This window comes from Chiloscyllium plagiosum, unplaced genomic scaffold (genome assembly GCF_037043375.1).
Source record: "Chiloscyllium plagiosum isolate Xiang-an unplaced genomic scaffold, Cpla_swu_hap1 HiC_scaffold_12, whole genome shotgun sequence".
NCBI classification, from domain to species: domain Eukaryota; kingdom Metazoa; phylum Chordata; class Chondrichthyes; order Orectolobiformes; family Hemiscylliidae; genus Chiloscyllium; species Chiloscyllium plagiosum.
The window spans coordinates 43,002,470-43,029,608 of NW_028270150.1; the positions used below are offsets into that span (position 1 = coordinate 43,002,470).

At 40.9% G+C, this 27,139-nt stretch overlaps 1 protein-coding gene across 4 annotated transcripts in view; it reads left to right on the top strand.

Annotated features, from left to right (window-relative positions):
- The window catches only part of styxl2 (serine/threonine/tyrosine interacting like 2), a 47,659-nt gene extending 21,688 nt beyond the window's left edge, over positions 1 to 25,971 (top strand). For all 4 annotated transcript variants that reach the window (XM_043701020.2, XM_043701021.2, XM_043701019.2 and 1 more), the window contains exons 3-6: positions 3,807 to 3,901; positions 7,134 to 7,362; positions 13,472 to 13,689; positions 22,916 to 25,971. In XM_043701020.2, the coding sequence (XP_043556955.2) occupies positions 3,807 to 3,901; positions 7,134 to 7,362; positions 13,472 to 13,689; positions 22,916 to 25,722 (3,349 nt within the window). In that variant the 3' untranslated portion in view covers positions 25,723 to 25,971. The remainder of the gene's footprint in view (positions 1 to 3,806; positions 3,902 to 7,133; positions 7,363 to 13,471; positions 13,690 to 22,915) is intronic.
- Positions 25,972 to 27,139: the final 1,168 nt, after the last annotated feature.

The following is a 27,139-nucleotide window of genomic DNA, read 5'->3' on the forward strand; positions in this document are numbered from 1 at the left end:
GAATCAATCCCAAGAGGTGTGACTGTGTCCTATACAAATAATCCAGCTAACTCTCCTCCTTCCCAATGTATTGCACTGTCTACATTTCAGCCTCCAGCTGCTCGAACTTCAAACACTTGCTGCTGATCTGTTTGCTTTGGGCCAGCCTGTATCCAGTAACTCCCACATGCTGCAGCTGTGACACATCACCTGTTCTGCTATTCCTAATGTGTTATCAGGAGCTACTTAGTTATTGAGTTTAACTTTATATTTTGTTATGTTTTAATATATTTTAGTAATCTTTCCAAGAGCCACTGGATAATTTTCAACCTTAGGAATAGAATAACACTTATTCACTTTAGATGCTCATCAATTAACCAGCTTCTTCTTCTGAAGCAGTAAGAATCAATTTGTGGAGGTTGAAAAAATTAGACAAAAAAAAGAAGCAACAGAAACAATTTCTTTCCCTTCCTCCATTCACTCTCTAAATCATTTGACTCGAGAACTCTGTTGTACATTGTACTCAAGGGCTAAATCAGATTAAGTTACTTAACTTTATATGCTCCCAACACACAGGGGCTATTTGGCTCAATCTAAGCTATTCTTTCACTGGAATCCTTGAAAAACCTCAGCTTAAGGTGGCAACTATATCATTTAAACTATAGATTTCAGTTTAGAGCTGATTACAAACCAAATTCAATTTTTACATCGTCTTAAAAATGATTTTCTTACTGAACAACTGCATGCAGTCAGCCTTACTACAAAGAAAAATTCTAATGGGAGCACCCACTAACTGTATTTAATGAAAGAAGTTAGAAAAGCTAAGGAAAAAGCATATAAGTGCGCAATAATGATTGGTCAGAATATAAAGAGCAAAAGAAAATGACTGAAAGATTAATCAGGAGGAGGAAATTACAGCATGAGAAGAAGATAAAGGAATGTAAAATGGACAACAAGAATTTCTACTAGAATTTAAAAAGGAAAATAATGAGTAAAGTGAGTGTTGGTCTTCTACAGAGTGAAAATGGAAAGTTTGTAGTAGATGATAAAGAAAGGGCATATGAAATGAACAAATATTTTATTTCTATCTTCGCAACAGAGAATATGAAAAGCATTCCAGTAGTGACTGTGAGTCAGGAGGTGAAAGGGACAGAGAAACTTACTGAAATTACAGTCATGAAGGAAGATTTACTAAGGAAACATGGAGCTACAGGCTGACAAATTGCTAAGATCTTCATGCTAGGATCTTAAAAGAGACGATTGTAGTCAATGAACTAGTTGATGTGATGGTGTTAATTTTTCAAACCTCCCTTGACTCATGAAAGGCCTATCAGACTGGAAAGTAGCAAATGTACCCTTTCTATTTAATCTTGGGGCACAGAGGAAAGCAAGAATTGTAGACTAGTTAGGTGGTGTCTGTCATTAGGAAGATCTTAAAATTGATCAATAAGATTATAGCTGCACATGTAGAAAACTCAAGGTAATGCTGAACAGTGTACGTAGTTTTGTCAAAGTTAAAACATATTTAAACAAGTTATTAGGTTTCTTTGTAGAAGTAACCTGTACTGTGGGTAAAGGGAGCCTGTAGATATACAGTACTTGCATTCCCAGAAGGCAAATGATAAAGTGCCACATTAAAGGTTAGTGCACAAAACAAAAGTGCATGGTGTAAGGGGTAACATATTGGCATTGATTGTAGATTAGCTGGAGAATAGAGACAAAGAGAATACATAAATGGGTTCTTGTCTGATTGACAAATAAAATCCTGCAGGGATCTGTGCTCGGACATCAACTTCCCACAGTTTACATCAATAACTTTGATAAGCGGAGTGAAGAGTATGGTAGCTAAATTCACAGATGAGGGCATAAGGAGGTTGCAGAAAGATATAGATTGAAAGATTGAGGAAACATCTGGGAGATGGAACATAATGTGAAAATGTGAGTGATTTTAACAAGATCAGCCTGGTGGACCACATAGAATATGTATTCCCTGATCGGGGCTGTTAATCTGGTCCTAATCAGGGAGCCCTGTCTGACAGATATAAATAGGAGGGTCAGAGATTCTGTTCACTGTGAGAGCTGGCTCTAAGGAAGCTGGATCAGTGTCAAGGACTCTGCGTGTGTAAATAAAGGGGTATCGGGATAATTCCCTCTGGAGTTATTTCAAGAACATGTGAAGTTGTTCACTTTGCGGGAAAAACAAAAATGCAAAGGATTACTTTAATAGAGAATAACTAGAATTCTAAAGAACAGAGGGATTTTAGGTATTCTAGTGCATGAGTTACAAAAAGTTAGTCTGCAGCTATACCCTATAATCAATATGTTTTCCTTTATTATGAGAGGAATTGAACATAAAAGTAAGGCTGTTGTGCTTCAGATATACAGCGATTTGATGAGACCACAACTTCAATATGGTGCACAGTTTTGGTCACCTAATTTAAAAAAGGATGTAAATGTATCAGAGGTTTCTAAGAGGTGTTTTACTAGATTCATAGCAGGAACAAGTGGGTTGTCTTGTGAGGGAAAGTTGGATAGACTGGAGTTTCGAAAAATGACCAGTGACTTGATTGAATTATGGAGAATCCAGAACTAAATGCTCTGTTCTAAAATTTGGTGTGGCCTTTTAGGATTGAGATACTTTTGTTTTCTTTGTTATACATGAGCATGCAGTACAAGAGCTGGAAGTCATATTGAGGTTGATATAAGCCAATAGTTCTACCTTAGCTGGAGTATTACATTCAGTTCTTGTACTGCAATGAAGGATGGGAAGGCATTGGAGAGATGTCAGAAGTGGTTTATGAGAATGGTCCTAGGAATGAGGAATGTCAGTTATAAAAATGAATTCAAGAAATTGGGATTGGTTTCCTTGGTGAAGTAAAAGCTTAGCAGAGATCTGATTAAAATGTATGAAGGGGACTGGACAGTGTAAATAGGGAGAAAATGTTTTCACTCGTAAAAAGATGGAGAATGGGAGAACACAGATTTAACATTACCTTTGAAAGAAGCAAAAGTGATCAGAGGTAAAACTTTTCAGATTGTGAGAGTTTAACTGCCTGAGAATGTAGAGGAGGCATATTCAATTAAGGCATTCAATAGGGAATGAGTTGCTTAACGAAAAGGAAGAATGTGCAGAAAGCATGAGAATGTTCATTTAGAGAGCCAGTATAGATAGAATGGGCTGAATGGCCTCCTTCTGCCTTGTCAATGTTTTGTAGTTCTGTGTCCCCTATTTGTACCAAATCTTGCAATAGTTGAAAGCAGATAAAGAAATAAACTTATAATCTTGTGATTGTACAATCTTTACTTAAAAGAACATTCACCAAAATGTGTCAACAAAACATATTTCCCTTTTTTTGTAAATTAGATCTTCATACTGTGAATAATTTTGGGAAAAGCTCCCCTGTTGCACTTCAAATGGTTCTCTGGCATGTTTAATATATGTCTGAGACCACATGCTGTTTTGGCTTCATGTATATTCCAAAAGGCAATAGCCCTAGCAGTACAATGATCCTTCAGCATTCAAATGAAACATCCATCTAGATAATGAGCTTAACCCTGGCGTGGGATTTGAAATCACAACTTCCTGACTCAAAAACAAGCATTCTATCCACGACATGTAAAGCTTGCTGAAAATGGAAGTGTAAGACCTCCTCTAAATTAAATAAGAGCTGCTGATGGTAAAGCATGATTAGTAAATGTCACCTACTAAATAGTTTAATAAACAATGAGTTGTTTGAAATGAGCAGCAACAACGAAAGAAGGGAAAAGAAACAATATTAAAATGTATTCTTCACACCTAAACAACGTGTATTTGATTTTCATTACAGATTTTCCATTATGTCAGATACAGACACAGAGAGCATCTTCATGGAACCCATCCATCTCTCTTCTGCAGTTGCTGCAGCCAAGATAATTAATGAAGGTAAGATTCTCATGTTCCTAGATTATCTCCAGAAATATGTCAAATTTTAATACATCCTCAGTCCAAATTTTAATTCCAGACACATTTTGTACAGGTGGGTAATGGGAGAAATCAGAACTCACCTATTGCCTCTGCAAAGAGGCCCAGGCATGTCTTATCTTCTATCATTACAATTACTTTCATATATAAAAGTAACGTGCACAACAGATTTGATCTTTCCACGTTAAGTCCTGAAGAGAAGTTAATATACGACTACTTTGGAATATTTGGAACCTGTGTTCGAGTTAGAGAGCCATCCAGTGAAAGAAGCATGTTTCAAAAGTGACTTGACCTGATACTCACAGATTTAAATATTGTGGTAAAATTCACTGGTACAAATGTAATCCATTATGAAGGATCTGCAAAATTTGAATGTTTAAACAATTCAGAATCTTAAACCAGTTTAGATAAATTTAGAATCCGAGACTTGTGGGGAGAAACACAGAATACAATATACACAGTGTTTTATTTTGTTGAGTCACAATGATTTTGAAAGAAAGTCAAATAACACATTTTAAAATGTGACAGGTATTTGAAAGAAGTATGTTAACATACTTTTCGATTTGGTATGAGATGGTACTTTGAGTAATGGATTGCTTCAAATCTGCCAGGATATCTTGTAAGATTTATATCCAGTCGTAGAGTCATAGAGATGTACAGCACGGAAACAGACTCTTCGGTCCAACCCGTCCATGCCAACCAGATATCCCAACCCAAAATAGTCCCACCTGCCAGCACCCGGCCCATATCCCTCCAAACCCTTCCTATTCATATACCCATCCAAATGCCTCTTAAATGTTGCAATTGTACCAGCCTCCACTACTTCCTCTGGCAGCTCATTCCATACATGGACCAACCTCTGCGTGAAAAAGTTGCCCCTTGGGTCTCTTTTATATCTTTCCCCTCTCACCCTAAACCTATGCCCTCTAGTTCTGGACTCTCCGACCCCAGGGAAAATGCTTTGTTTATTTATCCTATCCATGTCCCTCATAATTTTGTAAACCTCTATAAGGTCATCCGATGCTCCAGGGAAAACAGCCCTAGCCTGTTCAGCCTCTCCCTGTAGCTCAGATCCTCCAACCCTGGCAATATCCTGCTAAATCTTTTCTGAACCCTTTCAAGTTTCACAACATCTTTCTGATAGGAAGGAGACCAGAATTGCACGCAATATTCCAACAGTGGCCTATCCAATGTCCTGTACAGCCGCATCATGACCTACTAACTCCTGTACTCAATACTCTGACCAATAAAGGAATGCCAAGCGCCTTCTTCACTATCCTATTTACCTGTGACTCCACTTTCAAGGAGCTATGAACCTCCACTCCAAGGTCTCTTTGTTCAGCAACACTCCCTAGGACCTTACCATTAAGTGTATAAGTCCTGCTAAGATTTGCTTTCCCAAAATGCAGTATCTTGCATTTATCTGAATTAAACTCCATCTCCCACTTCGCAGCCCATTGGCCCATCTGATCAAGATCCTGTTGTAATCTGAGGTAACCTTCTTCACTGTCCACTACAACTCCAATTTTGATGTCATCTGCAAACTTACTAACTATACCTCTTATGTTCACATCCAAATCATTTATATAAATGACAAAAAGTAGAGGGCTCAGTACCGATCCTTGTGGCACTCCACTGGTCACAGGCCTCCAGTCTGAAAAACAACCCTCCACCACCACCACCCTCTGACTTCTACCTTTGAGCCAGTTCTGTATCCAAATGGCTAGTTCTCCCTGATTTCCATGAGATTTAACCTTGCTAACCAGTCTCCTGTGGGGAACCTTGTCGAATGCCTTACTGAAGTCCATATAAATCACATCTACTGCTCTGCCCTCATCAATCCTCTTTGTTACTTCTTCAGAAAACACAATCAAGTTTGTGAGACATGATTTCCCACGCACAAAGCCATGTTGACTATCCCTAATCAGTTCTTGCCTTTCCAAATACATGCACAACCTGTCCCTCAGGATTCTCTCCAACAACTTGCCCACCACTGATGTTAGGCTCACTGGTCTATAGTTCCCTGGCTTGTCCTTATCACCCTTCTTAAACAGTGGCACCATGTTAGCCAACCTCCAGTCTTCTGGCACCTCACCTGTGACTATCGATGATACAAATATCTCAGCAAGAGGCCCAGCAATCACTTCTCTAGCTTCCCACAGAGTTCTAGGGCACACCTGATCAGGTCCTGAGGATTTATCCATCTTTATGCATTTCAAGACATCCAGCACTTCCTCCTCTGTAATATGGACATTTTGCAAGTTGTCACCATCTATTTCCCTACATTCTATAACTTCCATGTCCTTTTCCACAGTAAATACTGATGCAAAATACTTATTTCGTATCTCCCCCATTTTCTGCGGCTCCACACAAAGGCCGCCTTGCTGATCCTTGAGGGGCCCTATTTTCTCCCAAGTTATCCTTTTGTCCTTAATGTATTTGTAAAAACCCTTTGGATTCTCCTTTAATTCTATTTGCCAAATCTATCTCATGTCCCCATTTTGCCCTCCTGATTTCCCTCTTAAGTATACTCCTACTGCCTTTATAGTCTTCTGAGGATTCACTCGATCTATCCTGTCTATACCTGACATATGCTTCCTTCTTTTTCTTAACCAAACCCTCAATTTCTTTAGTCATCCAGCATTCTTTATACCTACCAGCCTTTCCTTTCACCCTAACTGGAATATACTTTCTCTGGATTCTTGTTATCTCATTTCTGAAGGCTTCCCATTTTCCAGCCGTCCCTTTACCTGCGAATATATGCCTCCAATCAGCCTTTGAAAGTTCTTGCCTAATACCGTCAAGATTGGCCTTTCTCCAATTTAGAACTTCAACTTTTAGATCTGGTCTATCCTTTTCCATCATTATTTTAAATCTAATAGAATTATGGTCGCTGGACCCAAAGTGCTCCCCCACTGACACCTCAGTCACCTGCCCTGTCTTATTTCCCAAGAGTAGGTCAAATTTTGCACCTTCTCTAGTAGTACATCCACATACTGAATTAGAAACTCCTTAGGACAATATCCTTATTTACAAGTCTTGTGGTGGATGATGTTTCTACGTGTTCTATTCATTTCATGTTTCTTGCTTTGGATTTCATACCATCTGTGCTTCATTACTCCAGTGTTCAATCTAAATTTTAAAATGGTTCCTTCATATCTAATGTTAATTCTTTAGTCTTTTGTATCTGAAGAGTTGAAACCCAAAGAAGTAAAAGTTGAGCCAATGTCACCAAACCTGATGGAATCAGCTGAGCAGCTACTGGTAGAAGATCTTTATAACCGGGTGAAAATAAAGTTTGATGACACCAGCAAATTCAACACTCCTTGTATCATGGACATTCAGCGTGCACTGATGCACAAGATGGAGGCCCCCAGAGAGCTAATGGATGAGGTGTGGCCAAATGTCTTCATAGCTGAAAAGTAAGTTTTAATAAGTAATATACTGTAAATGCAGAGAACTGAAATAAGACCAGAGAAAATCAGAAGGTCAGGTAACATCTGTGGATAGAAAAAATGAGCTTTCAGGTAGAATCATAGTATCATGGAGTCATGATGTGAACAAAGTGGGAACTGGGGAATTTAAATTGTAAATGCTTTTCCCCTCTTAAGCCCAGACAATGAAGTATTGGTTGATTTACTCAATGCAGGGGTTTCAAAAGCTTCTGGAAATACAATCATGTGTTCAGCTTCTGCCATTTTATGAGACCAGTAAGACTATCCATTTTTAAAAGAAACAGAACTTAAACTTGAAAGTACAGAAGATAAAGCAATTTTCTTTGGGAATTCTCTTTGTCCTCTGGTCATGACAATGACTACAACATGGAAGGAATATCCAACCTGTCAGCTTGTCTCTGTATGAAAGCAATGCAACTGATCCCTTACGCTCACTCTAACCCCTATTCCTGCAATTTCTTTTTCTTCAGAATCTTAACCATTCCCCTTTTGAAAGCCATGATGTCACATGCCTCCATCACATTCTCAGCCCATATGTTCCAGGTGCAAAACAACATTTTCCTCCAATCGCCTTTGGATCTTTTCCCACCTGCCTTCGTTCAGTGTCCTCTATCAATCAAACCCCTGCCAATGAGAAAAGTTTCTTACTTTCTATTCAGGGCAGGCAATGGCCTAGTGGTATTATCGCTGGACTGTTAGCCCACGGTCCCAGGAAATGTTCTGCGGACCTGGGTTTGAATCGCGCCATGGCGGATGGTGGAATTTGAATTTGATAAATATCTGGATTTAGATTTTAATGATGACCATAATCCATTGTTGTGTGTTGGAAAAATCCATCTGTTTCATTAATGCTCTTTAGGGAAGAAAACTGCCATTCTTACCTGGTCTGGCCTATACGTGACACCAGACCCACAGTAATGTGATTGACTCTTAACATCCTCTGGGCAATTACAGAAGGACAACAAATGTTGGCCTAACCCAGTTATGCCCTCATCCTGAGAATGAATTTTTTAAAAAGTCCCAACCCTTCATGATTTTGAATAATTCTGTCAAATCTGCTCTCAATTTTTTCTAAGGAAAAGAAGTCCCCACTCCTCCAATCTATGTGACTGAAATGCCTCATCCTGGCACTTAATTAATCTTTTTGCATCCTCTCTAAACATTCACATCCTTCCAATAGCGCATTACCCATAATTGTTCAGTTTACTACAGATGAGGTTGAACCAGAATTTCTAAAGGTTCATCATAATTTTGTGGCCTCTGGCTCTATCCCATTATTTCTAAAAGCCGAGACTCCTCATGTCTGTTTAACCACCTCTTCGATTTGTCCTGCCACTTTCAATGATTTATAACACATACCTCCAGGTCTCTGTGGTCCTGCACTCCCTTTGGAATCATGCCTTTCATATTGTCTCTCCTCAGTCTTCCTCCCAAACTATATCACTTCATACTGCTCTGCATTAAATTTCACCTATTACATGTATACACCTATTCCACCAGCCTATATCCTCTTGAAGTTTATCACTATCTTCCTCATCATTCAAGGTTTGTGTCATCTGAATTTTTAAAAATTTTGTCCTGCACATTAAGTCGGAGTTATTAACGTATATCAAGAAAAGCAACACTCCTTGTTCGATCAATGATTATTCTTCACAACTGAAAAATAGTTGGAACTGTATCATGCTTTAAACAAATATAGATAGGGAAAAAAAAAGCGTGTAAGGAAGGAGAGAATAAATGGACAAAGTGAGGACTGCAGATGCTGAAGATCAGAGTTGAAAAGTGTGGCGCTGGAAAAGCACAGCTGGTTAGGCAGATTCCGAGGAGCAGGGGAATTGACGTTTCGGGCGTAAGCCCTTCATCATGACAAAAGTGATTATGCTTTTACATAAAGGAGATGGTAATGGAAAACAAAAGATGCAAACGCTAGAAATGAAATAAAAACAGCAGATGCTGATAATCCATCTGTAGATGCTGCCAGACTTGCTGAGATGGTAATGGAACAAGAACTGTGCATAAAGGAGTTTAGAAGAAAAATGAAGGCAGAGGTTACAATCTGATTCTAAACAGTATTGAGTCCATAAGAGTGTAAAAGGTTGAATCAAAAGATGAAGTGCTATACCTGGAGTTTGTGTTGAGCTTTATTTGAACAGTGTAGGAGGCTGAGGGTAAAGAGTTCAGAGTGGGGGTAGGGGGAGAAAATTAAAATAACAGGCAACAGAGTCTTGCTTGCTAATCAATTGAGGTGTGCTACAAAATCATCACCTAATCTTGATCTCACCAATGTAGAGAAGATCGTATCATTAGCATAAATATGGGACAGTAAATTGAAAGGAGTATATCTCAATCATTGTTTCATCTCGACAAGGTGTTTAATCACATTGTTTCGCAATGTTTCTGGAGAGACCTGGGTAGTGAGGAGGAAATTTGGAAATTGAGGCTAAGAACGGGCAGCACGGTGTACAGTGGTTAGCACTGCTGCCTCACAGCGCCAGAGACCCGGGTTCAATTCCCGCCTCAGGCGACTGACTGTGTGGAGTTTGCACGTTCTCCCCGTGTCTGCGTGGGTTTCCTCCGGGTGCTCCGGTTTCCTCCCACAGTCCAAAGATGTGCAGGTCAGGTGAATTGGCCATGCTAAATTGCCCATAGTGTTAGGTAAGGGGTACATGTAGGGGTATGGGTGGGTTGCGCTTTGGCGGGTCGGTGTGGACTTGTTGGGCCGAAGGGCCTGTTTCCACACTGTAAGTAATCTAATCTGATCTAATCTAAACTTGAAACTGTGATCCCTTATTCTGACAGAACAGATGCAAGTGCAGCATATGGACAGCTGAAAATCTGGAGTTGATCCTAGTGCTTGCTTTTTGTGCTCTGAAGGCAGTCTTAGAAGGCAGTCAAGAGTTAACCACATTAATGTAGGTCTGGAATCATCTATAGGCCTGATACGTTAGGAAATTCTTCTTTTGCTGTGTAAATTGGTACGCCCTTTTCAAGTTGGTTTCTTACATCCTATTCCTGATGAGAATAGGTTTTCTTGCTTAGAAGACAATTTAAGCCAGATGAGTTTTTACAATAACAAATGGCATTTACTAGCGCATGATAAAATGGTAACACTTCATGGTCACCCTTATTGATATTAGCTTCTTATTCTGGATCTATTTAATTAACTGAATTTAAATTCCCCACTTATCTTTTTGAATTCATGTCTTCAGACCTTTTGTACAGGCCTTTGATTAAAGAGTCATCGAGTGATGGAGTTTTTACAGCTTGGAAACAGGCCATTTGGCCCATCATTTCCAAGCTGATTATCAAGCATGTATCTGTTCTAATCCCATTTTCCAGCACTCAGCCTGTAGCCTTGTATTCAGTGGTGTTTCAAGTGCTCATCTGAATACTTCTTAAGGGTATTGAGAGTTATAACCGCTATCACACTTTTAGGCAGCGCATTCCAGATACCCACAACCTTTTGGATATAAAAAGAGTTTCCTCAAATCTCCTCTAAACCTTATGCTCCATACCTTAAAACTGTGCCCCCTAGTTATTGACCCTTGTACAAATTGGAAAAGTTTCACCCTATCTGCTCTATCTATTCCTCACATGATTTTGTAATGTCAAACATGTTCCTCCTCAACCTACACTGCTCTGCCAGCCCAATAGCAACAGCAATATACCAACGATAGTCAATAATGGTTGGAATCTGGAACACACTGCCGGGATGGGTGGTGGAAGCAGATATGATATGATATAAAGGACTTTTTGATAAGCACATGAATATTGCAGGAAATGGAGGGGTATGGACTATGGGCAGGTGGAAGGGATTAGTTGAATTTGACATCATGTTCAGCACAACATCATGGGCCAAAGGGCCCATTCCTGTGCTGTACTGTTCAGTATTATGTGTTCTAATGAAGGAGGGATGGACCAACAATATTAGATGTGGAGCCATAGTTGAGCCTGATCAAAGACACAACACCAGTCTTGAATAGCAACATGCTCCTGACCTCAGATAAAGACAGAGTCAAATGTATGTCATTTTCAAGGTCATTGTTTAGTGGAAGCCTTCCTGCACTATTGTATCCCTATCATTCTCACTAATTTCCTCTCTTTCATTGTGAGCTCCCAGTATTAAACACTCATCATCAACCATACAGCTAAACAAGTACTGGAGGAATATGTACAATGCCCATCAAATATCCCTTACAACCATTTCAATTCCTTTGTGTGATGTGGTGTATTTTTTTCTTTTCCTGACAATTCTTTTGGTGTTCTGAGTGCTAATAGAGCACTGCTTTTAAGTAGTACAGTGATGAGAAAACAGAATGAAATGGCCAGCTGATGGTAGTCTTCAAGGAGCTCCTGTGATGGCGTTGTTAAATTGGGACCGCCAGCCCGGTGTACAGTTAGTTCCTGAAGGCAAGTTTGTGACTGGAGAGTCAGGAGAATGTAATCAGTTTCAAGCCCCTTTCATGTATTGTGTGTGTCTTATTCTACAATGAAAAAATAATAATGACTGACTGAGGCCTATACGAGCAATGTAGTTGAGCAGCATGTGCCCTTAGACTGGAACTGTAACAATAGGCAGCATGCAAAAGTGGGAATGTTGGTATTGAAAGGTTAATTGTTGGTAGTACAGAACTTAAATACTGTAAATAGAGACACAAAGCTGAAACGTTTTGATTGTACTCATCAGAATGAGAATGCAAAAAGCAACATTAATACCAACTTATAAAGCAAAAGAGGAAAGATGCTGATTGGTTTAAGTATCATTGGCATAGAGATGCAACAGGAACAATTCACTTTCAATCTCATCTCTCAGACCAGGCAGTTAGACTATGACTGGTCAGGGTATTGCCCTGGAAATACAGCAGAAATTAATAGTTTCAATAACACTTTTCTTTGCCAAATCTAATGGTGCAATGTATGTACAAGCTCTTTCTGTCTACATATAACAGGGTCCCATGTGTTAAAATATGTAGTCTCGAGCACACACCACACTTTGAGCCCAACTGATATTCTGAAATTGTTTTCTGGTATAATTCTTAGCACGGTCTAGGTTCGTTAAAAAATGATTGTCCAATAGCACAATCACATGCTTTCAAGTACAAGCTGGTTGAGCTTGATTGTTTTGCCACCTGCTGCAAACTGACAATAGGATGAGTTGTTTGATATGATCTGCCAATCATTGAGATATGCAGCCTATTTATCTGGTATCACACCAATGTTAAAACTCATATATCACTTTACTCATTTGTGTAGTAGGAGAAACATTTTAGCTTGGTGGCAGTATCCTGGTAAACCTAGTCCTTGTGTCCTAGACCTGATGGCTAAAGAAGCTTCACCTTGTATCAGTAGTGAAAGGTTCTAAGTGGGGGGCAGAAATAAAAGCAGTAAAGGCAATCTGCTTTATATCACAATTGTCATGAACATACTTATAATCAATCTAGAAGGTCTGCCTCTGAGCTTCACGGACTGCTTTCACTTTTCTGTAGCGACTTGGCAGGCATTATTTTGAGAAGGATATGGTTTGCAAGGTACAGTGCTGGTGCATCTCCTTATCTGCAGTTTCCTCAACATGATGTCTAAGATTTTTCATTAAAGGGAGCATTCCTGCCTGTACCTTGCAAACCATATGATTCATATTTTCCAGCAGTTGCCACAAGGCTGTTCGCCACAACAATGAGCGCTCTGTGTAGGCATATTTCAAAATGCTACACTTGTCTTTTCTGACTTCTGCATGGGAAGTTATCCTCCCGAGTTATCCTCTGAGACTGCTAACAAAATGATCCTGCTTTGCAGCTCACCACCGCCTTCTCAAGGGCAATTAGAGATGGGCAGTGAATGCTAACCCAGCCAGCGATATCCACATCCCATTTGTAAATAAAAGAAAAAGTGAATGGAGTGTGAGCAGCAATAACCTAGTGTTCTGGCCTTGCAGCCGTGTATTTTTCAGAGCACCTGACATAATGTTACTGTGAAAAGTGTCATAGTTCTACAAAGATGCCTGTAATACACTTGTATGCCCTAAATTATCATTTTAATCAGGTTGAAATGGGAATAAGCTTTAATTTTGTTTTTTCAGGGGTGCAACTGTGAATAAGGTTCGTTTGAAACGATTGGGTATAACTCACATCCTTAATGCTGCCCATGGTACGGGTGTATACACCAAGACAGACTTTTATGCAAAAATGGAAATTCAATACCTTGGAATCGAAGCTGATGACTTTCCTGATTTTGACCTATCCAAACATTTCCGTAAAGCTGCAGAGTTTATGGATGAAGCACTTCTAACATACAGAGGTAAAAAGTGATTGGAAATTGCAATGTTAATCGAATCAGGGCATTGTAAGATATGGTATAGGCCCTAACGGGATAGGGTGAGCCTTGGTCTTCTATAGATGGCATTGTGGGTTTAGTTGCTTCCATTAAGTGAATCTCATACTCTTGATGTTTTGGAGTTGCCTGACATGGCCCAATTTACATCTATAAAATAGTCCAGAGTTAACAATATAAAAACGTATCCTACTTTTTATACATATTGGATATAATTGATTATATTTCATAGGTACATCTCATCTGCCCTTCATGTCTTTAGATTAGCAAACTGTTTCTATGTTAGTTAACTGAGGCCAGAAAGAAACATTGAGCCACTTTATATCTATGACAGCAAGTGCCTCTACAAAGCAAGAGTTATCATACAGTCATAGAGATGTACAGCACAGAAACAGATCTTTCGATCCAACTCGTCTATGCCGACCAGGTATCCCAACCCAATCTAGTCCCACTTGCCACCACTTGGCCCATATCCCTCCAAACCCTACCCATTCATATACCCATCCAAATGCCTTTTCAATGTTGCAATTGTACCAGCCTCCACCACTTCCTCTGGCAGCTCATTCCATACATTTAACGCCCTCTGCGTGAAAAAGTTGTCCCTTAGGTCTCTTTTATATCTTTCCCCCCTCACCCTAAATCTATGCCCACTAGTTCTGGACTCCCTGGCCCCAGGGAAAAGACTTTGTCTATTTATCCCATCCATGCCCCTCATGATTTTATAAACATCTATAAGGTCACCCCTCAGCCTCCGACGCTCCTGGGAAAACAGCTCCAGCCTATTCAACCTGAGATGTTTTAGGAGTAATGGTTTGATTCAGTTAATACGATTTGTGCCATTTGACTTTATATCGATGAACGTTATGGTTGCCCATAAGAGTGAATCATCTTGTTTGATTAAACAAAATAACTTGTGCGACCATTTCCTCTACTGATTTAAGTTTGGGTGAAAGTCAACACTGGCAACTGTCTGTTTTTAAAGTTTTTAATCTCCTTATGTTTACACCGGGCCAATGACAAACATGTTAGTTCACATTCTTCCTCCCATTTTTCTCTGCATTACATTTCATCCGCCATGTATCTGTCCATCTGTCTTCTCCTGATATCTATTACGGTCCAGCTTATTGCTCTTTACATTTTTAAGCTCTGTATCATCTGCAGACTTTGACATTAAGTACTGAGTATCCTTGTGCTGTCTATCTGTCTGTCTGTCCTTCCATTTTCTTTGGGTTATGGAGTCCCATCTAACTACAGGGGAAAGGTACTGCAGCGGTTTGCTATTGCTTTCTGCAGGCTGGTGGCCAGGATACTTTCTCACTCTTACATCCTCAGGCACATTGGAAGTATTTACAAGCTGGCAATTAACCTCTATGCCTTGCATTATGAACACACTATTATGACATGGGACTCAAACTCAGAACATCTGGCCCAGACGTAAGTCTATAAGACCATTAAACAATGTTCCCTCTAAGCTGCACTCTAGTATCCTATGAATGGCAATCATTACATCGGTTTCCTGTTTTTAAAGTCACTGCTACTCACAGGCTGCAGAGCCCACACACTGGGTAAAAAAATTAGAGGAAATGTTGCAGAGGGACAGACGTTGGACATTCAGCCCATCAAGTCGACTCTGCTGATCAATGATAGCATGGCCGATCTCAAAATCCTCAACTTCACTTTCCTCTCTTTTTATCCCCCTAAACCTTGAATCCTTTATGATTAAAAATTTATCTCAGCCTTGAATATACTTAACAACATAGCCTTGACAGTCCTCCGTGGGAAAGAATTTGATCCACCACTTTGAGAGAAAATATTCCTCCTCATCTCTGTCTTAAATGGGTGACTCCTGACACTGAGATTATACCCTCTCATCCTAGACTCTCCTGCAAGAGAAAACAACCTTTCCATATCTACTCTTGTTAAATCTCCTAAGAATCTTATGTTTCAATAAGGTCTCTTGTCATTCTCCTAAATCCCAATGAATATAGGCCCAATCTACTCATCATCACTTCATAAAAGCCCTCCATACCCAGGATCAAACTAATGAAACGTCTCTGGACTACCTCCAGCATGGTATATCTTCCTTGAGTTTTTCAGCTGTACTCTGACCAGTGGCTTGTTTTAAACAAAACATTCACATTTTTATACTCCATTCCTTTTGAAATAGGAAAGACATTTCATTTGTCTTTCCTATCATTAACGGAACTTTGAATGCCTACAGTTTGGCAGCAGGTCACTTGGCCCATTATGTCCACATCAACCCTCTGACCAGCATCCCAGCCGGACCCACTGTCTACCTTAGCCTGTAACCCACGCAGAGGAGAATGTGCAAACTCAACACAGACAGTCTCCTGAGGTTGGAATTGAACCTGGGTCACTGGCACTGTGAAGCAACAGTGCTAACCACTGAGTCACTGTGCTACACTTGGATGCAAGTTTTTTGTAATTCATATACTAGGACCGTCATCACTCTGTGCTGCAGTTTTCTGCAGTCTTTTCCTACTTAAATAATATTCAGTTCTTATATTCTCACTTTCATAGTGCATAATCTCATATTTCCCCATGTTATATTCCATATGGCAAGTTTTTTTCACACTCCTGTAACCTGACTATATCACTCTGCAGATTCCTTGTGTCTGCCCACACCTCCTCCCTCACCTCCATCCAAGACACCAAAGGAGCCTTCCACATCCATCAAAGTCTTACCTGCACATCCACCAATGTCATTTATTGTACCCGTTGCTCCCGATGCAGTCTCCGGTACATTGGGGAGACTGGACGCCTCCAAGCAGAGAACTTTAGGGAACATCTCTGGGACACCTGCACCAATCAACCATATTGCCCTGTGGCCCAACATTTCAACTCCCCCTCCCACTCAGCCGAGAACATGGAGGTCCTGAGCCTCCTTCACCGCCGCTCCCTCACCAGCCGACGCCTGGAGGAAGAACACCTCATCTTCCATCTTGGAACACTTCAACCCCAGGGCATCAATGTGGAATTCACCAGTTTCCTCATTTCCCCTTCCCCCACCTCACCCCAGTTCCAAACTTCCAGCTCAGCACTGTTCCCATGACTTGTCCTACCTGCCTATCTTCCTTCCCACCTATCCACTCCACCCTCCTCCCTGACCTATCACCTCCATCCCCACCCCCATTCACCTATTGTACTCTATGCTACTTTCTCCCCACCCCCACCCTCCTCTCATTTATCTCTCCACCCTGCAGGCACTCTGCCTCTATTCCTGATGAAGTGCTTTTGCCTGAAACATCAATTTTCCTGCTCCTCAGATGCTGCCTGAACTGCTGTGCTTTTCCAGCACCACTCTCCCAACGATAACTCTTGACTTGTGGTATGTTCCTATCCCCTTCCATCGCTAAACTAAATGTAACTGAATTATGGTCACTCTTTCCAAAGTGCTCACCTGCCACTAAATCAAACATCTGACCTGGTTCATTACCAAGCACCAGATTCAATGTGGCCTCCCCTCCTGTCGGCCCTTCGACATACTGTGTCAGGAAACCCTCCTGCACACGTTGGACAAAAACTGATCCATCCGACGTACTAGAGTTCTAGCATTTCCAGTCAATGTTGGGGAAATTAATGTCTCCCATAATGACCACCTTGTTCCTTTCACTCCTACCCAGAATCGTTTTGCCAATCCTCTCCTCTACAGCCCTGGAACTCTGCAGAGGCCTATAAAAAAACTCCCAGCAGTGTGACCTCTCCTCTCCTGTTTCTAACCTCAGCCCATACTACCTCAGTAGATAAGTCCTTGTCAAAAGTTATTTTAGCCATCGTTATGCTGTCCTAGACTAACAAGGCCACACCTCCCCCTCTTTTACCACCTTGCCTGTTCTTAATGAAAGGTCTAAACCCTGGAACCTGCAACATCCATTCCTGACCCTGCTCTATCCATGTCTCCGAAATGGCCACAACATCGAAGTCCCAGGTACCTATCCATGCTGCAAGCTCATTTACCGTATTTCAGATATTTCTGGCGTTGAAGTAGACACACTTCAATCCAGCTTGCTGTCTGCCAGCACACTCCTGTCACTGTGAAATCCTGTCCATTCCCTCCCTACTCTCATCCTCCTGTGCACTGTTACTACACCTCAGATTCCCATACCCCTGCTGAGCTAGTTTAAACCCACCCAAATAGCACCAGCAAATTTCCCACGCAGGATATTAGTACCCTTCTGGTTCAAGTGAAGACCATCCTGTTTGTACAAGTCCCACCTTCCCCAGAATGAGCCCCAATTACCAATGTACCTCAAACCCTTCCTCCTGCACCATCCCTGCAGTCACATGTTCAGCTAATATCTCTCCCTATTCCTTGCCTCGCTTTCACGTGGCACGGGTAACAAACCAGAATAACAACTCTGTTTATTCTAGCTCTCAGCTTCCACTCTAGCTCCCTGAAATCCTGCCTTACATCCCTATCCCTCTTTCTACCTATGTCATTGGTACCTATGTGGACCATGAGTTGGGGCTGGTCACCCACTCCCTTCAGGACCCCAAAGACATGATCCGAGACATCATGGACCCTGGCACCTGGGAAGCAACACACCAATCGTGAGTTTTGTTTGTTCCCAAGAAACCTTCTAACTGAGCCTCTAACTATTGAGTCCCCAATGACTAACACTCTCCTCCTTTCCCTCCTTCCCTTCTGTGCAACAGGGACAGACTGTGCCAGAGACCTGTACCCCACTGCATGCCCCTGGTAAGTGCCCCCCACTCCCAACAGTATCCAAAATGGTATACTTGCTTTTATGGGGAATGACCATAGGGGATCCCTCCACTGACTGACTGTTTTTCTCCCTTTGAACAGATACCCACCTCTCTTCTTGCCTAGGAGTAACTGCTTCCCTGTAGCTCTTATCTATCACAGCCTTTGCCTCCTGAATGATCTGAAGTTCACCCAGCTCCCGCTCCAGTTCCCTAACGTGGTCTTGGAGGAGCAAGAGTTGGGTGCACTTCCTGCAGATGTACTTGGATGGGACACTAATGGATCCTTCATCTCAAACAACATGCAGGAACATTCCTCTCCCTGCCTGCCATCCCTGCTAGTCCCCTTATCAGAAAGTAAAAAGGAAGAGAAGCTTACCTGATGTATCCCTTGTGTTTAAGGTTAGAGGAGGTGGTTGGGTGGGAGGCCCTACAAATGTAGGGTGTCGGGTTTAGAATACATAGGTGGAGGGAAATTTTTAAAAATCCCTCATTTCCCAGAAACCTCTGTTCTCTGATGTTAAATGTAAAGACTCAAATCAGTGACTCACCGCTCGCGACCGGCCCCTGATCCAAGCTCCCGCCCTTCGAGCTGCTGCTGCTGCTGCTGCTGCTGCTGCAGAAAAACAGAAAAATCTCTTAGACATAAAGCCTGAAAGGTCCTCTGGAGCTGATGGCCAGCGTCCTAGAGCGTTAAAATAAATGGCTTCAGAGGTAGTCAATGCTTTGGTTGTGATTTTACACGAGAGACTATGATGTGGTTTGAATTCACATCCTTAAAATATCAGCTCTGCCTTCCGTATTACTAGCCTAGTGACATTACTACTGTGCCACCTTCTCCTATATTTGAATGCATTTGACACTGATTTTTAAAAATGTTTTGAGGAAGTAATAAGAAAGGTAGATGTGATGTACAAAAGGTTAGCATAATTGAGTGGGGAAAATTGGAGGGCTATGGAAAAACGCAAGGCATACCATACTTTCACAAATGGAAAAAAATTTCTCCCAATTTACTGTTTCCATTCATAGAGTCATAGAGATGTACAGCATGAAAACAGACCGTTCGGTCCAACCCGTCCATGCCGACCAGATGTCCCAACCCAATCTAGTCCCACCTGCCAGCACCCGGCCCATATCCCTCCAAACCCTTCCTATTTATATACCCATCCAAATGCCTCTTAAATGTTGCAATTTTACCAGCCTACACCACTTCCTCTGGCAGCTCATTCCATACACGTACCACCCTCTCCGTGAAAACGTTGCCACATAGGTCTCTTTTATATCTTTCTCCTCTCACCCTAAACCTAGGCCCTCTAGTTCTGGACTCCCCGAATCCAGGGAAAAACCTTTGCCTATTTACGCTATCCATGCCCCTCATAATTTTGTAAACCTCTATAAGGTCACCCCTCAGCCTCTGACACTCCAGAGAAAACAGCCCCAATCTGTTCAGCCTCTCCCTATAGCTCAAATCCTCCAACCCTGGCAACATCCTTGTAAATCTTTTCTGAACCCTTTCAAGTTTCACAACATCTTTTTGATAGGAAGACCAGAATTGCACACAATATTCCAACAGTGGCCTAACCAATGTCCTGTACAGCCACAACTTGAAAGCTGATTGGAGGTAGATGTTCGCAGCTAAAGGGACAGCTGGAAAATAGGAAGCCTTCAGAAATGATATAACGAGAATCCAGAGAAAGTATATTCCTGTCAGGGTGAAAGGAAAGGCTGGTAGGTATAGAGAATGCTGGATGACTAAAGAAATTGAGGGTTTGGTTAAGAAAAAGAAGGAAGCATATGTAAGGTATAGACAGGATAGATCGAGTGAATCCTTAGAAGCGTATAAAGGAAGTAGGAGTATACTTAAGAGGGAAATCAGGAGGGTAAAAAGGGGACATGAGATAGTTTTATCAAATAGAATTAAGGAGAATCCAAAGGGTTTTTACAAATACATTAAGGACAAAAGGGTAACTAGGGAGAAAATAGGGCCCCGCAAAGATCAGCATGGCGGCCTTTGTGTGGAGCCACAGAAAATGGGGGAGATACTAAATGAGTATTTTGCATCAGTATTCACTGTGGAAAAGGATATGGAAGATATAGACTGTAGGGAAATAGATGGTGACATCTTGCAAAATGTCCAGATTACACAGGAGGACGTGCTGAATGTCTTGAAACAGTTAAAGGTGGATAAATCCTCAAGACCTGATCAGGTGTACCCGAAAACTCTGTGTGAAGCTAGAGAAGTGATTGCTGGGCCTCTTGCTGAGATATTTGTATCATCGATAGTCACAGGTGAGGTGCCAGAAGACTGGAGGTTGGCAAACATGGTGCCACTGTTTAAGAAGGGTGGTAAGGATAAGCCAGGGAACTATAGACCGGTGAGCCTGACCTCGGTGGTGGGCAAATTGTTGGAGGGAATCCTGAGGGACAGAATGTACATGTATTTGGAAAGGCAAGGATTGATCAGGGATCGTCAAAATGGCTTTGTGTGTGGGAAATCATGTCTCACAAACTTGATTGAGTTTTTTGAAGAAGTAACAAAGAGGATTGATGAGGGCAGTGCGGTAGATGTGATCTAAATGGACTTCAGTAAGATGTTCGACAAGGTTCCCCATGGGAGACTGATTGGCAAAGTTAGATCTCATGGAATACAGGAGAACTAGCCATTTGGATACAGAACTGGCTCAAAGGTTGAAGACAGAGGGTGATGGTGGAGGGTTGTTTTTCAGACTGGAGGCCTGTGACCAGTGGAGTACCACAAGGATCGATGCTAGATCCTCTACTTTTTGTCATTTATATAAATGATTTGGTTGCGAGCATAAGAGGTACAGTTAGTAAGTTTGCAGATGACACCAAAATTGGAGTTGTAGTGGACAACGAAGAGGGTTACCTCAGATTACAACAGGATCTTGACCAGATGGGCCAATGGACAGAGAAGTGGAAGATGGAGTTTAATTCAGATAAATGCGAGGTGGTGCATTTTGGGAAAGCAAATCTTATACACTTAATGGTAAGGTCCTAGGGAGTGTTGCTGAACAACGAGACCTTGAGTGCAGATTCATAGCTCCTTGAAAGTGGAGTCGCAGGTAGATAGGATAGTGAAGAAGACTTTCAATCAGATCTCACCACAGTCTTTGCTTTTTGGGAACTTCTAGAAACAATATTTCAGTACAAAATTAATAGTCACATGCAGCTTAATAAAATGGAGCCTGCATGGATTTCTTAAGGAAAAATCTTATTTAACTAACTTGCTAGAGTTTTCTGAAGAGGTAACAGAGAGTGTTGATTGGGATATTGTTGTTAATATGCTGTAGATGCATTCCAGCAAGGCATTTGATAAAGTACCGCACAATAGACCTATGAGCAAATTTACAGCTCACAGAATAAAAGGGACAGGAACAACATGGTTCCAAACTGGCTGAGTTACAGGAAACAGTGAGTAATACTTAGAAACCATAGTATCTATAGAAATGATACAGCACAAAGGGGGCCATTCAACCTATCTTGACCATGCTGACTCAAATCACCCAGATGTCTTTTCTAATCCCATCTTCCTGCACACCGCCCATAGCCCTGCGGCTTACATCAGTTAAGGTGCAGATCCAGATACTTTTTAAAAACATTTAGGGTCTGTGCCTCCACCACCAACTCAGGCAGCAAATTCCACACACACACCACTCTCTGCGTGAGCACTTTTCCTCACATCCGCTCGAATCCTTCTGCCATTTAGCTTGAATCTGTGACCTCTAGTTTTTGAATTCTCTGTCAAGGGAAACAGGTTCCTCCTGTTTGCCCTCTCACTGCCCCTCGCATATTTTTATACCTCAATCATGTTACCCCTCAGTCTTCTGTTAGAAAGAAAATCAACCCCAACCTCTCAAGTCTCTCCTCGTAGCTAAATTCCCCAGCCCTGGCAACATTCGAGTAAATCTTCTTCGTACTGTCTCCAGAGCAATTATGTCCTTCCTGTAATGTGGTGACCAGAACTGCACACAATACTCCAGTTATGGCATCACCACTTAGTGGATGGTTTTCCAACTCTGGGAATGGAAAGTATGTGAGTGAGCTCCCTTTGTGTCATTGTTGGGACTCTTGTTTTTCCTGATATATATTAATGATTCAGATCTTGCTAAACAGGACACAATTTCAAAATCTTTTTAGAAAACTTTGTATCCAGGAATTACAAGTATAGGATCTACCCTTCTTTGAGATTACCATTAAATGATGGTTCCCTGTGGCAACCTGTGCTTTCAACTCACCAACTTTATTTACCACATGCTTTCCCTTTATTTTGTGTTTTATCCTACTATTCCTATATTCCAAAACTATGTAACTTCTGCCTTCAGGAGATTAATCTTTTCCTTCTTATATTATTGGTTCCCAAATGGAAATATATCTGTTCCATGCATTAATAATAATATAACAAGAGAAGTAGTTTAACATTGAAAGTCACTTTTTTGCACTTCCACAGGTAAAGTTTTAGTTTGCAGTGTCATGGGAGTCAGTCGATCAGCAGCCCTAGTGACAGCGTACCTTATGATCTTCCACCATATGACAATCATGGAGGCTTTAATGACTCTACGTAAAAAACGTCCAATCTTCCCAAATGAAGGATTCTTGATGCAGCTTCGGGAATTAAATGAAAACCTTTTGGATGAGCGTTGTCAATATGATCTTGATGATGATGATGAGACTCTAAGCCAATGCTCTGTCATAGAAGCAAAGGCCCATTCTGTTTCTGTGGCTGAAGAGGAGGCACAAAGCATTATGGGAGCGAAGGCACATTCTATCATGGTGGAAGAGGAGGACACAACCAGTTTAATTGCGAATAGTTTAATGAGTTCTGTGGCAAAATCAAATGTTGCTTCCAAAAGGCCATCATTAATTGATGAAGCTGAAGAAGAAAGGATTTATGAAGAGTGGAGAGCAAAACAAGGTTTGTCACCAAAGGAACGAACCAAAAAACCAAGAGAGGATAGACCCAAACTTCCTGAAGATCTTGAGGAAGCAAATGATGTGGATTGGTTAATTAGGGAATGGCAAAGCAAGAATGAAAAGTTTCAGCTGGATCCGGTTTGGCAGCTTGAACAATTGAGCAATAGTGAAGAAGGTAGAGAATCTATTACAGGAAGCAGTCAATATCTTGAGAGTAAACAAGATGACACAACAAGTGTTGGCAGTCTTGACAGTGAGCTTCTTCAACAACGTTTAGAGGAATATTTAAACAAGCCAAGGAGGACTCGAAATGACTCCTTGTCCACTGAAGCTAGCACATGGGATATGTGGGATGAACGATTACTTGAGATCAGCAAGAAAGCTGCAAGAGGTGATGATAGCAGTAGCATTGCTTCTTTTAGCTATGGTGAGAAAAGAAGAGACCCAGACGAAGAAAGTTCTAGATTCTCAGAAACTAGTTCTCTGTTCAACTTCTGCAAGAACAACAAAGACAAACTGACCCCTCTAGAAAGGTGGCGTGTCAAACGGATACAATTTGGATGGAATAAAAAGGATTCCAAAGCAGATGATGAGAATAACCCTGATGAAAGTGAGGAGGGAAAGGAAAAAGAACTAAAATCACTTGCTGATGTCAACCTGACTGCTTATCAAAGCTGGAAGTTGAAACATCAGAAAAAGCTGGGCACTGAAAATAAAAATGAGATAATTAACTTGGTAAAAGATGAAGATATTACATCCAAGAGAATTAAGCAAAGGCGTGCTGAGGTCTTGGAACGTTCCAAACGAACATTGGAAGAGAGTAAGTCCTTATCAGAATGTGAGACAGAGAGTTCTATCAGTGGAAGCATTCCACTGTCTATTTTTGGGTGCAGAATGTCTGATAGGAGTGTAAGTGATGATGCTGCTTCTATATTAAGCATGCAGAGTAGTGGAACATCAATGTCCAGAGCCAGAACTGCCTCAGCCACTGCAGTCCCTGTGCCACCATTGCAAGTGAATGCTGATGCCACTGTTTCACTTTCCAGCATTCAAGATTGGATTGCTTCTGTGGTTAGTGAGCAAATTGCACTAAAACAAAATGAGATCATTGGTGCTGTCCCAACAGAAAAAAACCTCCAACAAGGAGCTACTGCAAGATGCACAGATGATGACAAAATATCACTTCTCAGCATGCAATCTGGAAATGCCTGTGCTGGTTCTCTGCTGGGACCTAAAACCACTCGCAGCACAGATGCCCAGTCTGTCTTGTCATGCAGCAGCTTGTCTAGCTTCAAGTCTGAAGGGTTCAACTCAAAAGAGAAGATCACAAAAACAAGCAAACCACTTTACAGTTTGTTCGCTGATGAAGTTAATCTTAAAACGTTGGACCGCAGGAACAAGGAAATGAAAAGTGAAATGAAAGATAAAATTGATGCATATCAAAAAGAAAAGGTTGCTTTTGACAATAAACGTAGTACAATGTTTAAAAAGAAGAAGAAGGATGAAAGTGAAGATGAATTTTTGGTTGAAACAAACTCAGGGAGTTTTTCCAATTCAAGAACAGATAAGTTTGATGCAATATCCAATATTTCAGGTAATCATTCATACACTGGCAGCAGTTCTCCAAAATCAGCTACCAATATACAGAAATGGCTCAGTGACATTAAGGAAGTCTCCATGGACAGCAAAACCTTAGCATATGACCAGATTATGAATAAAGAAAAAAGGCTCACTTCAAATTCTTATCCCCGTGAACCTATAACTGAGTCATTGCCAAAACACCAATTGGATGTGACAAAAGGTTCATCTTCATTGGATGTTATAAAGTATGTTGATTTGAAAACATCAGCGACAGACTCTGAAGAAAGTACATCTCGAGAATTTGCTTCAGCCTACAGGTCAAATATTGATGGTAATAATTTAACTAAATTGAAGTATTCCACCCCATCACCTGTGTACAGTGTTCAAAGGCCAATGGCTGAAGAACCTAGCAAAATGAAACATTCATATCCAAATGTTGGTTTTCACACCTCAGACCAAGCAACAACTTCTCTTTTCCCCAGGAGGTCCTGTTTGCATCATTCAGAGACAGGACTAAATGCTTATGACCATGATGATACCTTGGAGACCTATCCAAAGAGAACATTTAACCAGAGCTTTGCAAATACAGAGGAACAGGGCAGTGTAAAAAGGAATAACCATGACCTTGAGAATCCTACTGCAAAGAAAGGAATGAAGTCTGTATCGGGAAACAGCAGTGACGATGATGATGAAATTATAGCTGCTTGGAGGAATCGTCAAGAAATCAGAATGAAGGAGAAAAAAAGGCGCCAAACAGAATGAACATAAAAGTTATGCGGACAATAGAGTTATTGAATGAGAAGCTGTGTGTGAGAAATTTAATTGAAGTGCACAACAGAAATACAGTAGCCAATTTTAACAAGCAATTTAACAACCCCCTTCCCACACCAAACCTGGTCTGAGCCGGGTCTTGCTATGCATTAGGAAAATTCTAATTTTAATGAATTTGTTATGATGCTTGTAAGAAACATATTTGCAACCCAGTGGCAATAAAATCCATGTCAATATATACTTTTTGCTTCAACGAGTACCTCAGTTTACGGTTTAGTATTTCAAGTCCAGCTTCCATTTACAGGGAGGTTATAAGGTGATTTTAATTCTCGCAGTCTGAGAAAATACCACTGGGATGTAGCTCAAATGGAACACTTCCATTTATGGCTGCATTGATAAAACTGAGCTTTTAACATTGCTAGTTTGGGGACAGGGTGGGGTGGGGTTGGGGGGGGGCAGGAGTCTCATTAATAGAATGCAAATTGAGATCCTGCTGTGAAAAAATGACAACTTTATTTTTACCAGAGGTTGAATAAAATATTTCAGTGTGAAACATTTTGAAATCACATTTTTAAAAGTTTGCAAGGGGCACATTGTGAACTCACTGCAGATTTTTAAAGCACAATGTTTAAAGAACCAAACCTTGGAACATTTGGTTTCTGCCCATGGCTCTGTATACACTGAGTGTAACATCTGATCAATGGTCGACGCAATTTGTCTTGATCCCTCATGTCTATTTGGACTAAGAGGCACAGGGGTCTTGCCTACATTAACTTGCAGTATTGCGTGTTGGGTGGGGGAGGGTCAATGGCCTTTCTTTGACTTCAGGCAGGGCACTACTGTTGACTTTGCTTATTTGCCCATGGGACCGTGAGTTATTAATGACTGCCTTGAAATATCGCCTGCAGTCATTCTAAGATTACCTTGGGTCATAAAATGCATTACACCTACAAAAAAGTATCGTTTTAGAAATGAAATCACTCACTTATTTTTGTTTATTACTTAATATTTTTCCTGTGTTGCAATTTTACAGATAGGAAAAAATGTAGACTCTTTCTAAAGAACTAATTTGATAGCAGAAGTATAAAAGTCATTTTTCGTAAAAATGAAGATGGAACACGTGTCTTTCAGAATCAGGGGAATATGGCAGTGTGTTTCTCAAGTTGAGTTCCACAGACCCTTTGGAGCCTGGAAATGTTTTCTGAAACTCTGCAAAATAGTTAATAGTGCACAAATAAGCTCATACAACAGTGAAAGCAAAAAAGAAGCCTGTAAATAGACTGAGCAACATAGCTCTTTTTCTTTAAGGAGGAAAATGGCTACATATTTCTGCCATGCAATATGCATTTTGTGCAGGTACTATGTAATATTAGTGCTATTCAGGTGCTGTAATGCACCATGAGGCAAT